At 54.2% G+C, this 12691-nt stretch overlaps 1 protein-coding gene across 2 annotated transcripts; it reads left to right on the top strand.

Annotated features, from left to right (window-relative positions):
* Nucleotides 1-894: 894 nt before the first annotated feature.
* On the top strand, nucleotides 895-2520 carry RPP25L (ribonuclease P/MRP subunit p25 like). 2 transcript variants are annotated; one of them, XM_008272942.4, is made up of 2 exons: nucleotides 895-1047; nucleotides 1724-2520. In XM_008272942.4, exon 2 carries the CDS (start codon nucleotides 1765-1767, stop codon nucleotides 2254-2256), a length of 492 nt encoding a protein of 163 aa, XP_008271164.1. In that variant the 5' UTR covers nucleotides 895-1047; nucleotides 1724-1764; the 3' UTR covers nucleotides 2257-2520. The 2 variants fall into 2 exon arrangements, with proteins under 2 accessions (XP_008271164.1, XP_002708066.1); XM_002708020.5 differs by having other exon boundaries at nucleotides 960-1038.
* Nucleotides 2521-12691: the final 10171 nt, after the last annotated feature.

Genomic DNA, 12691 nt, shown 5'->3' with positions numbered 1-12691 from the left:
GAGCCAAGGGGGCAGTGGGCGGAAAGGCAGAGAGAAGCCTTGACATTTTTCTTGGGAGCCTACCTCGTGTCATTAGCTGATAAAGGGAGCCCAAGAGGTTTGGATGCGGGAAGTTTTCGGTTCTGGGGAGAGGGCAGGAGAAACTGATTGGCACGGCGCGCCACCAAGTGTTTGCTGCCCCCTCGTGGTCTCACGGAGTGCTCTGGCTCCAGATCCCTTTCACCCGCCTCTGTCACCGCACGTGTGTGCCCTGTCAGCGAGTTCAAACTGGCCTGAAACCTGGGAGTCATCCTACTTCTCATCCAGTCTTCACGGAACCTATCTAATAGTAGCTCCCAATTTAATCCTTTCTCTATCCCTACTGCCCTTTTCTCTGGTTCATTAATCCAACAAAGAATGTAACGAATACTCGAGCGCCTGTTAAACGCGGGGCACTGCACTAGGCACCGAGAGCAGAGCTCGCCGGCGTCTGCGGCTCGATTTCTCCCACCACTCCCTCCCCTGCGAAGTGAGGCCTGAGCGAGGTGTGGACAAAATCGGCTGGACCGGCCCCTGTTGAAAACCCTTCGTGGTTCGCCGGTGCCCACAGGATGAGATTACAGCTCCTAACTGGGTGACCAAGGCTCTGACCCGCACAGCAGCACGCGGTATTTCTAAAGCCACTCCTAGCTGAACCTTCTGCTTCCCCTTTGCGGGATACTCAACTGGTGACGCCAGCCTCCCAGCGCTGTGGCCGCTTCTCTCACCCACTGAGCTCTCTCCCCGCCACTAGGAGTGCCCTTGACTCGGGCGTAACAGCTGAGGGGTGGGGGCGTGTCCCCAGGCGCCCGAGCTCCTGGACCAGCTCACCCCAGGACGTTTTGTAGCCCATTTAGCGGCCCCCGCAGAGCCACCAACGGCGGCCCCGAAAAACCCCGCGGGGCACGCCCCTCCTCAGGCCCCGCCCCCGCCCGGCGTGCGCGGCCCCGCGGCCTCGGCGCGCTCCCGGCTCGCTCGCCATCTTGGCTCCCGATCCAGCGAGACGCGGCGGCGGCGGCCGTAGGGGCGGTGAGAGCCGGCACCTGGCGGGAGCGGGGCTCTGGATGGTGGGGGAGACGGGACGCCGCAGCGGCTCGCGGGACCATGGAAGCCGCCGGTGGCGATGGAGACGGCCGAGGCCGGCTGGGAGTCGCCTAAGCAGCCTTCTGCGTCGTGCTCTCTCTGAGTTTCTAAGTGACTTGGTTGATACCGAGCGACCCTGGGAATCCCGGGGGAGGAATGCTCAGCCTTGTCTTACGGATCCCGTCGTTGGGGGAGGGGGAGCACTTGAGGTTCTCGGCCGTGCCCGGAGGAGCCTGGGGCGAAGCGGCGTGGCCCTGCCCTGTGGGAACATGGAGTGAGGGGGCCTTGGCTCTGTCCTTGTGGGGAGGAGCGTTCCGTCGTGTTCTTGAGAGGGAGAGAGTGGTGAAGGACCCCTCAGAGCCCAGGATTAGAGGGGCCGGGTCCCAAAGAGCCCAGTGTTTGCGGCCTTGTCTCACGGACTCCGGGATTGGGGGGCGGGTGCTGATGGGGTGCATCCCTAAACGGGGCGGGGCCGGCACGCCCCTGTGGTGAGAAGCCAGGGAGGCGGGGATCTGACCCTGGTCCTGGGAAGTTTGGGATGAGGAGCAGCGCCGGGCTGGGAAGGGGGTGGAGGGCGGCCTGGGGCGCACTGCCTAGGCACTCATCTGATGCTTCCCTGCAGTGGGCGGCGAGAACCGAACCGCAGACACCGCAGCATGCAAGATGGAGCACTACCGTAAGGCCGGCTCTGTGGAGCTCCCAGCACCGTCCCCGATTCCTCAACTGCCTCCCGATACCCTCGAGATGCGGGTTCGAGATGGCAGCAAAATCCGCAACCTGCTGGGGCTGGCGCTGGGCCGCTTAGAGGGCGGCAGCGCAAGGCACGTGGTCTTCTCAGGGTCTGGCCGGGCCGCAGGGAAGGCTGTCAGCTGTGCGGAGATTGTGAAGCGGCGGGTCCCAGGCCTGCACCAGCTCACCAAGCTGCGATTCCTGCAGACTGAGGACAGCTGGGTCCCAACCTCACCTGATACCGGCCTAGACCCCCTCACAGTGCGCCGCCATGTGCCTGCAGTGTGGGTACTGCTCAGCCGGGACCCCCTGGACCCTAATGAGTGTGGCTATCAGCCTCCAGGGGCACCTCCTGGTCTGGGCCCCATACCCAGCTCCAGCTGTGGCCCCCGACCCCGAAGAAGAGCTCGAGACAACCGGTCCTGAAGATCTGCTGAAGGGCTGTTCTCCAGGCCCGAATGCCCCGTGACTGCTCAGCGTCCCCAGCAAGGCTCTGGTTCACAGAGGCGGGCCTCTTCCTGCTTCCCATTCCCTCTGGCATGTGGGAAGGGACTGCTAATGAAGTGACAGGTGCGGACTGTCATCTGCCAACGTCTAGATTGCCTTCTACCTACAGTGTGTCTAATCTGTCTGTGACAGAGGTCCAGGGAGGGCGTCAGGAAATAAAGGTTCTGCCCATTTGTCTGATGAGCCTCTGCTCAGCTGCTGTGTGGAAGTGGGACTAAGAACGGCACTCTCTGCCCCTCCTGCTGAGAGCCCGCGGGCTGCAGACAGGAAGAGTAGGCCCACGCTGGTGCTGGGATGGTCTGTGTCCGTAAGAAGCCTCAGGCAGGAAGCCACCTGGGCGCACAGCACTGTAGGAACATTAATTGGTATTATTATTAATGTCCCAGTATATAGAGATGCCTTTTTCTGTCTTAAAAACACCTCAAGGGCAGGCATTCTGGCATAGCAAGTTAAACCTCACTTAGGATACATTCCTTAGCAGAGTTCCCGGTGCAAGTCCTGGCTACTCTGCTTCCCATCCAGCTTCCTGCTAACATGCCTGGGGGGCAGCAGATGATAGTCTGAGTGCTTGGACGCCTGCCACCCATGTGGGAAACCTGGAAGGCATTCTGGGTCCTGGCTTCAGCCTGGCCTGCCCTGACTTGTGGGTATTTGGGGAGTGAACCAGTGGATGGACAATCTTTCTGTCTTTCCCTCTCTGTCACTCTGCTTTCCAAATAAAATGTTTAAATTTTTACTTGAAAGGCAGAGTGATAGAGATCTTCCATCCGTTGGTTCACTCCCCCAGTGGCCATAAGGAAGCAGGACTCACATGGGATGCCAGCATTGCAGCTGCACCACAGCCCTGGCCTCAGTAAAAGTTTCTAAGGTTTTGTTTTGAAGGAGGGAGAGACACAGATCTTCCACCTGCTCATTCACTCCCTGGATGGCCTCAACTGAGGCCAGCAGTGGGTCACACAGGAGCCAGGAGCTTCATCCAGGTCTTCCGCATAGGTGGCAGGGTCCAAACTCTTCAGCCATCTTCTATTGCTTTTCCCAGGTCATGAGCAGGCAGCTGGATTGGAAGTGGAGCAGCTGGGACATGAACCGATGCCCATATGGGATTCTGGCATCACAGGCAGCAGCATTACCTGTTCTGCTACAGCACCAGCCCTGAAAAAAACCTTTTTTTTTTTTTTTTTAAATCACCTCAATCCTATGTTTCTCTCTAGGTTTCAGAGTCCAGAGTGCTAAACGTTACACACTGGAACCCCTCCAGGTCTCATCCTTGTCTTTCTGCCCCTTGCTACTTTGCTACCTTACCTTGGCCTTAAACTGTGAGTTCACCAGGTCAGGGGGCCACTGGTAGACTGAAAAGTAGCAGGGGTGTGGCCACTGGTAGACTGAAAAGTTGGATCAATCGATCTTGAGCTTTTCTCCCGTGTATCCAGCAGCCTGGGCGTCCAGTCACAAGGAAGACAGGGTGGACCCAGTAACTTGCCGGTAGTGCAGTGATGTCTGGCTGAGACCAGGCAGGAGGGATTAGGGGGTGGGAGGAGGTGTTGGGGAACTGGAGGCCTTGATAAAGGCTTGGAAGAGGCTGAGGTGACATAGGGACAGCAGCCTGTGCTCAAAAACTTAAACACCATCCTTTGCTTTCCAAGACAGGTCAGCCCCAAGTGATGGAGAGGAGGATAGGTGATGAGGATTTGGGAGACGGAGGGATGAAGTCTCAGTGGCCGCCCGTCCTCTCAAATACAGATCCTAACAAGGATCTTGGGCTCGGCAGCCCGTCCCTACCTGGTTTGCTGTGGCCAGGGCGGAGAGGTCACATGCAGTAAGCGTGGGACCCGTGCTAAAGGGGTGATCCAGTCAGGTGGCACTGGGAGCTCTGGAGTCCCCGGAGGCCTCCCCTGCTGGGCTGCTCGCTGTAGAAGCGCCATCTGCTGTCCCCAAGGATGATGGCAGCGGTAGTGTGGAAGAAAACAGGGTCAAATCCCTTCAGAGGACCATGAAAATGATCTCCCACCTGGGTAGCAGGTAGAAGATAGAAGATGATCTCAGCCTAAGGGAGGAGGGCTGAGGATCTCAGGGCATTTGCCCTCCCCCTTGGCCTCTATATGTTCATCTGGGCCTACAGTAGGAAGCTATGGTGGTAAGGGGAACGGAGGGAGGTGAAGCCTTTGCAGTCAGCCTGAGCAGACTTAGGAGGGAGCTCAAGAATCGTATAGAGGGCCGGTGCTGTGGCATAGCGGATAAAGCTGCCACCTGCGACACCAGCATCCCTTATGGGCACCAGTTCAAGTCCTGGCTGCTCTACTTCCCATCCAGCTCCCTGCTAATGCACCTGGGAAAGCAGTGGGGATGGTCCAAGTGCTTGGGCCTCTGCACCCAGCTGGGAGACCCAGAAGAAGCTCCTGACTCCGGGCTTCAGCTTGGCCCAGCCATTATGGCCATTTTGGGGAGTGAACCAGTGGATGGAAGACCTCTCCCTCCCTGTCTCTAACTCTGCCTTGCAAATATATAATACATCCTTTTTTTTTTTTTTAAGTGCATAATTCTTTACTTCTGACTTTCTCCTTAATCCATTGCAATGTGGTTCTCCCTTGGGGCAGAAGGAGGTGGAGACAGCTCTTCCAAGAAGCTGGATTGAGAATGGGTAGAGAGCAGTGAGAGAGAGAGAGTTTTCTGTTTGGTTTGGATTTTTAAATATACTGGCAGTGAGGAGCATGGTTGTAGGCCAGTGGGGAAGACAGTAGGGAAAGATGCAAGAAGCAGGAAGTTCCTGAAGGGGTGAAAGGGCGTGGGATCGCAGAGGGCAGAGGAGAGCTGACTGCTGACCCAGGAGGAAGGAGTTGAGGATGGGTGTATGTGCCAATAGCTGTTGAGGTAAAGGTGGGACATAAGGGAGTTCAGAAGGCCTCACTTGGGTCTGGTGGTGTGGCATGGCAGGTAAAGCTGCTGCCTTTAGTGCCGGCATCCTGTATGGGCACTGGTTTGAGTCTTGGCTGCTCTGTTTCCAATTCAGCTCCTTGAAAACGAACTGGGAAAGTGGCCCAAGTGCTTGGGCCCCTGTCACTCATCTAGCTCAGTCTCTGTCTGTCTGTCTTTCTCTCTAACTTTGCCTTTCAAATGAATAAATAGATCCTTAAAAAAAAAAGTGGAGAGAAAGGACACAGGCCAGTAGTCTGGAGGGCCCCGTGAAGCTGTCGGGAGAGCACCAGGCAGGTGGGAATATTGTAGCGACTAGTTTGAAAGCTGCTGTAATAGGACCACAAACTGGGTGACTCGGAGTAGTAGAATTAGTCCTCTCAGCTCTAGAGGCTGGAAGTCCAAGGTCAAGGTGTTAGCAGACTCATCCTAGCTTCTGGCTTGTAGGTTTCCCAAACCCTCTGTCTTCACGTGGCGTCTTCCCTGTGTTTGTGTCGCCTCCATCCACATCTCAGTCATGCTGGAAAACAGCCTTCCCTGATGGCCTCCTTTTCATTTGATTAACTAGGTAAAGGCCGCATTTCCAAATAAAGCCACTGGGGTATGGGGGTTTGGAAGTCAGTGTGTCTTTTGGGGGGCAGAGCACAATTTGCTCCATGACAGTAGCTAAAGGATAGGATGGAGGAGTCAGCGGGATTAAGAGTTTTAGGAGGGGCCGGCGCTGTGGTGCAGCCCTGGCCTGAAGCACTGGCATCCCATATGGGCGCTGGTTCGAGTCCTGGCTGCTCCACTTCCAATCCAGCTCTCTGCTATGGCCTGGGATAGCAGTGGAAAATGGCCCAAGTCCTTGGGCCCCTGCACCCACGTGGGAGACCCAGAAGAAGCTCCTGGTTCCTGGCTTCAGATCAGTGCAGCTCCGGCTGTTGCGGCCAATTGGGAGAATGAACCAGCAGATGGAAGACTCTGTCTCTCTCTCTTCCTCTCCCCCAGAGACTTGCAAGGGGAGGGCCCCTTAACTCTGACTTTCAAATAAATAAATAAATCTTTAACAAAAAAGTTTTAGGAGCTGATAGGATTTGTTGTGAGGATGAGATAGCTGGATGGCCTGGAAGCAAAATCACTAAGGTGCAGCCACTTTGTTTGTTATCCTTCAAAGGAGGATCTACCTCACAACATAGCATGCAGTTACCTGCCTCCCGTGTGCAGGTAAGCACCAAGTCCTGCCAATTTTGCATCCTTGGTCTCTCACCAGGCCCCCTGCCTGTGTTCACTCGTGCCCCACATCTTAGTATCTCCTTACCACATCCCTGCTTCCCCTCCCTCTGAGCTCTCTTCTACCTCACTGGCTGTTCCCTTTGTTCAGAATGCTCTTCCTCCCAGATACCTCCATGCTTATCCCTTCTTCCTTTAAGCTTTTGCTCAAATGTCACCTTAATGAGGCATACTCTGGCCACTGCATTAAAAATTGCAGCCCAGGGGCTGGCGCTGTGGTGGTGGAGCAGGTAAAGTCACTGCTTGCAACACCAGCATCCCATATGGGCACCGATTCAAGTCCTGGCTGCTCCGCTTCTGATCCAGTTCCCTGCTAATGTGCCTGGGAAAGTGGTGGAAGATGGCCCAAGGACTTGGGCCCCTGCACCCATGTCGAGACCTGGCCCCACTCCAGCCTTTGCAGCCATTTGAGGAGTGAACCAGTGGATGAAAGATCTCTCTCTCTCCCCCTTTCAAATAAATGTTTTTTAAAAATTAAAAAAAAAATTGCAGCCTAGCACTATTTTTAAAGATAGATTTATTTGTTTATTGGAAAGGCCAAGTGACAGAGAGAGAGATATCTTCCATCTACTGGTTCACTTCCCAAATACCCACAACAGTTGGGCTGGACCAGTTTGAGGCCAGGAGCCAAGAAGTCCATGTGTATCTTCCGTGTGGGAGGCAGGAACCCAAGTATCGGGCCATCTTCCACTGCCCCCCAGATGCATTAGAAAGAAGCTGGATCTGAACTCCAGGGCATCTAGGACTTGAGCCAGGCATTCCAATATGGAATGCAGGTGTCTGAAGCTGCAGCTTAACTTCTACACCAAATGCTTGCCCCTGCTGGGTGCCCTACGAGACCCTCTCCTGTCCATGGCTCAATCCATCTTTGTCCTGCCCCCCCCCGACCCTGGACTTTATCCTTTAGCTATTGTCATTGATCAAACTATATGTCTTCTCCCCACAAGTCACACTGACATCCTAACAGGAGTTCTCACTCCACTAATGCCTTACCCTTCCCAGGCACCATTAAATTTTCTGCCTCTGAGCTATTCTGCCTGCTCATCAAGTCATCAAGAATGTTCGAGGATACCTGTGCTGGCCTCTGAGCACTGGCCTACCTCCCTAATCCCTACTAGTTGTCTAGATCACCATCCCAAGCTCAGGAATTAGGCCCAACTCTCTTCCCATGTTTGTCCTAGCACTAAGGCGATGTACTGGCTACATTTCTGGATCTGGCCACAAGGTGGCAGAGTTTACAAAGGGATGTCCCATCCCTTCCCTTTGCACGATCTGTGAGCAGGCCCCAGGATGCCCGAGATGGAGAAGATACATTCTAGACTTGAAATTTGGCCCTCAGTGGTCTGTGTGACCTCTGTGTTATTCAACAAAAAGCTAGTGGTCATCTACAATGTAGCAAAAACAGTCACCGGACTTGGAACCTCCAACCCCATGAGGGCCATGGCTGTGAATACATACAGGTAGTTTCACTATGGTGTGATAAGTACACAGGTTAGGAAAGCTCATTACTGCAGGAGTTCAGAGCCCCTCGCACAGCCTTTAGGGAGAAGCAAACTTCAAAGAAGGGGAGGCCGTTTAGCACAGTACTTCAAATGCTGCCTGGAACAACCATACTCCATACCCGAGCACCTGGTTTGATTCCTGACTCCCCTGCTTCTGCTCGGACTTCCTGCTGATGCACACCAGGGGAGGCGGACAATGATGGCTCCAGTGCCTGGATCCCTACCGTCCACATGGAGACTTGGGTAGAGTTCTAGGCTTCTGGCTTTGGCCTCACCCATCCCTGGCTGTTGGAAGCATTTGGGCAGTGAACCAGTGCATGGAAGTTTTCTCTCTCGCTGTCTCTCTCTTTCTTTCTCCCTCTCTGTATCTTCCTCTCAAACAAAATGCAAATAATTAAATAGAAGGAAAAAATCTTTTTTTAAAAAATATTTATTTATTTATTTGAAAGTCAGAGTTACACAGAGAGAGAAGGAGAGGCAGAGAGAGAGAGAGAGAGAGAGAGAGGTCTTCCATCTGCTGGTTCACTTCCCAAATGGCTGCAACAGCCGGAGCTGCACTGATCTGAAGCCAGGAACCAGGAGCTTCTTCTGGGTCTTCCCATGTGGGTGCAGGGGCCCAAGGACTTGGGCCATCTTCTACTGCTTTCCCAGGCCATAGCAGAGAGCTGGATTGGAAGTGGAGCAGTCAGGACTTGAACTGGTGCCCATATGGGATGCTGGCACTGCAGGCGGCAGCTTTACCCGCTACGCCATAGCACTGGCCCCAAGAAAAGAATCTTAAAGAGCAAGTAGTTAAGAGAGAAGAGGAAGGGAGGCCGTGGGTGAAGGGAAGGCATGTGCCAAGGCGTAGATGTGAGAAGCAGCATAGAAATGATCACTGCAGCAGGAAGCTTGAGACAGAAAGTGTGAGGAACGGGGCTCAGATGTGAGTGGGGGCCTGCATGCCTGGCCAGAGTTTGGACTTGATCTTGACGGTGATGGAGAGTCATTGAAGGCTCTAGGGAGGGAGTGCTGTGGAATATTGTTGTGTTTTGCAGGGAGGGCTCTGGCTTCTTCAGTGTGGAGAGCAATTGGGAGCACAGGGCAGAAAGAGCAGACAGTAAATAAATCTTTAAAAGGGCGGCGGGGGATGGGGTGCTGTGCTGTGGTGTAGCAGGTAAAGCCGCTGTCTAAAGTGACGGCATCCCATATGGGCACTGGTTTGAGTCCCGGCTGCTCCACTTCTGATCCAGCCCTCTGCTATGGCCTGGGATAGCAGTGGAAGATGGCCCAAATGCTTAGGCCCCTGTTTCCACATGGGAGACTCGGAAGAAGCTCCTGGCTCCTGGCTTCAGATCAGCCCAGCTCTGATTATTGTGGCCATTTGGGGAATGAACCAGTGGATGGAAGATCTCTCTCTCTTTCTGCTTCTGCCTCTGCCTCTCTGTAACTCTGACTTTCAAATAAATAAATACATTTTTTAAAAAAGAAAGAAAGAGCAGACAGGAGGCTACTCCAGGGTTTCGGGGGAGATGGCAAGGCCAAAGTCATGACTAGTTCAGGCCTGGGAGAAGCTCCCCCTAGCACACATGGGCACTCAACACCCGGCTCTCTGAAAGGGTTCTTGGCCACCTGGGCCACCTCTGCCCCTCTGTCCCTGAGGTTCCTTCGGGCCCTATCCTGGCCCCTCTGATGATCCTGGCTGGAACCGGTCCCTATCAGTTTCCGTATGGAGCTCACGGTTCTGAGGTTCCTCTCCTGGTATGTCTGTCAGCCCGCACCCCTGCCTACACCCAGCCTCTCTCGGTGTGATCCTTTCACAAGCCCCCAGATAAGAGTGTAACTGAGGGGCCCCCTCCACCAGGGAGCCAGCATGAGCACTACTCACTCCCTGCCATCCCCTACTGCACCCTGCCAGAGTCAGAGTCTGCGTGTGTGCGTGCGTGCGTGCACCATTGCAACGATGGCTGGCATCCCTAGAAGAAGGAGTGCATACACAGAGGAAAGGCCTGGAGGTAGGAAAACACACGGGGGTACTGGGAGCCGGGGTGGGGATGTTGTTAGCATCTGGCAGGTTCAGGTCAGGGCTTTTGCCATGACTGTTTGCAGAAAGCAGGGGGCACCATACCCAGTTTTTATGCAAGGATGGGAAGAGTCACCTTCATCCAGTTCTCATGAATATGCACAGAAACCTGTTGAATTATGCAGATAGAAAGAATGTAAATGTGTATGCAAATGTGGTGCTGCCCTCCTTGTTGCTATGGAAACCAGAGACTAGCAAGGGGAGGGCCACAGCCTGGGGAGACCAGGCTGGAGAGCCTGAGACCAGGAGACTCTCATCTGTTGCCTGCTTTACCCACTCCTGGTGTTTTGATCTCTTCCTTTGCCTCATTCTATCTTTGTCTCCCTCTCTCCATCCCTGGTCTGCCTTGTTCTCTCTCCACCCCTGCCTCTCTTGATCTTGCTGTCACTTTCTCTGTGCCTCCTCCATCTCTGTCTCCCTCCCAGCTGTGTTATTTCTTTTGCTTCATGTCTCTGAGTTTCTGTGTCTCCCTATCTGTCTCCACGCCATTGCTGCTCTGTGCCTCAGACACTGTCTTTCTCTCTGGCTCCCTGTCTCTGTGTGTCTTCAATGCCCTGGCTCTCCCTCCTTCTGCATCCCCCAATCTCTGTGCCTCTGGTTCACAACTCTTTCTCCACATCTCTGAGAGTTCCTATCTCTTGGTCTCTCTGTTTCTATTCTGCACTGATTCTGTCTCTCTGAACCTTTTGTCCCAGTACTAGTCTCAATCCGGTGGGAAGGACAGGAAGCTGCCCATGTGTCCTTGCCTGATGGGCTGCTCCGCCCCTGGGCCCAGCTGCCTGCAGAAAATCCTGTCTCGGGTCTGGCCGCTGTCACGGTGTTGGCACAGGATCCCCATGACAGGCCCAGGCTGGTTGCCAGGACACCAGGACTCCCAACCCAGGCCCTGCTTGCTGAGTGACCTGCCCAGTGTTGCTCCCTCTCTGGCACTGTAGTCCCAGCCCTGTCGTCCCTGAAGCTGGTGGGGCAATTGGAGCCAGTGATGTGTTGGGAATAGGGAGATGAGGGGGCATTGCTCACCTATCTGGCCCTCTGCCCAAGAGCTGACGTGAGGGTCTGGCCAGGGCCCAGGTGTGGGGGTGTCTGGGGCTAGTTGAAACCAATCCTGGCCCCCAGAGAAGACTCCACAGAGTTGAGCAGCAGCCTCTCCATGGTCTCTCCATGCTCCTGCCTGCTAAGCCTCAGTCATTGTTTGAGGTCCTCTGTTTACCCCTTCTTCCTTTGGTTCAATTTTTTTTTGTTCAATTTATTTTTAGTTATTTGAAAGGCAGAGTTACACACACAAACACACACACACACACACACCAGAGAGAGAGGGAGACAGCGACACAGAGAGAGAGAGAGAGAGAGAGAGAGATCTTCCATCTACTGGTTCACTCCCCCAAATTACTCCTGGGCCATGCTGAAGCCAGGAGCTTCTTCCAGGTCTCCCACATGGGTTTAGGGGCCCAAGAACTTGGGCCATCTTCCGCTGCTTACCCATACACATTAGCAGGGAGCTGGATTGGAAGTGGAGCATCCAGGAATCTAAACGGCGCGCATATGGAATGCCAGCGGTGCAGGTGGCAGCTTATCTTGTTATGCCACAGTGAACCCATATAGTTCAATTTTTATTTATTTTCAATGTTTATTTATTTATTTATTTTTATTTTTATTTTTTACAGGCAGAGTGGACAGTGAGAGAGAGAGACACAGAGAGAAAGGTCTTCCTTTGCCGTTGGTTCACCCTCTAATGGCCGCCGCGGTCGGTGCGCTGCAGCCGGCGCACCGCGCTGATCCGATGGCAGGAGCCAGGTGCTTCTCCTGGTCTCCCGTGGAGTGCAGGGCCCAAGTACTTGGGCCATCCTCCACTGCACTCCCTGGCCACAGCAGAGAGCTGGCCTGGAAGAGGGGCAACCAGGACAGAATCCGGCGCCCTGACCAGGACTAGAACCCGGTGTGCCGGCACCGCAAGGCAGAGGATTAGCCTAGTGAGCCGCGGCGCCGGCCGATGTTTATTTATTTTCATCTACTGGAAAGGCAGAGCCAGAGAGAGAAAGACAGACAAGCAGACAGAGGGACAGAGATAGATTTTCCACTTGCTGATTCACTACCCAAGTGCCCCCATAACAGCCGGCTTGCCAACCAAGTCTCCCACATGGGTAGCAGGGACTCAAACACTCAAACCATCATTCACTGAACTCCTGGGATGCACCATCAGGGAGCTGAATTGGAAATGGAGCATCCGGGGCTCAAATCAGTACTCATATAGATGACCCAATGGGCCACAACGCCTGGCCCCTGGTTTACATTTGATAAGCACTTAAGCCATCCCATGTGCTATGTGTCCACTGTGACACAGAAATGGTATCTGGGCTTCTTGTATCCTTCTCTCCCCCATCCCCCAAGAAGGAGGTTTTTTGCCCAGGAGAAGAACACAGGCTCTTTAACCACCCCCTATCCCTGCCACAGACACACACACATACACACGCACACAGTTCCCTATCCCTGGTGGCCTTGGCTTTGGGGTACAGAGCTTATGCATCTGCCAGAGTCAAGGATCAAAGTTGAGAGAGAGAGACACGCACATAAAGATGGGGATGAGAGCAGCAAGGCCTGCGAAGCACTG

This window comes from Oryctolagus cuniculus, chromosome 1, assembly GCF_964237555.1.
Source record: "Oryctolagus cuniculus chromosome 1, mOryCun1.1, whole genome shotgun sequence".
In the NCBI taxonomy this organism is placed as follows: Eukaryota; Metazoa; Chordata; class Mammalia; order Lagomorpha; family Leporidae; genus Oryctolagus; species Oryctolagus cuniculus.
The sequence above is the reverse complement of the archived record's forward strand: the minus strand, read 5'-3'. Positions and strand labels throughout refer to the sequence as shown.

Bases quoted from the DNA above. Each gene is read 5' to 3' on its own strand.
- RPP25L (XM_008272942.4), top strand. From the start codon at position 1,765: ATGGAGCACTACCGTAAGGCCGGCTCTGTGGAGCTCCCAGCACCGTCC.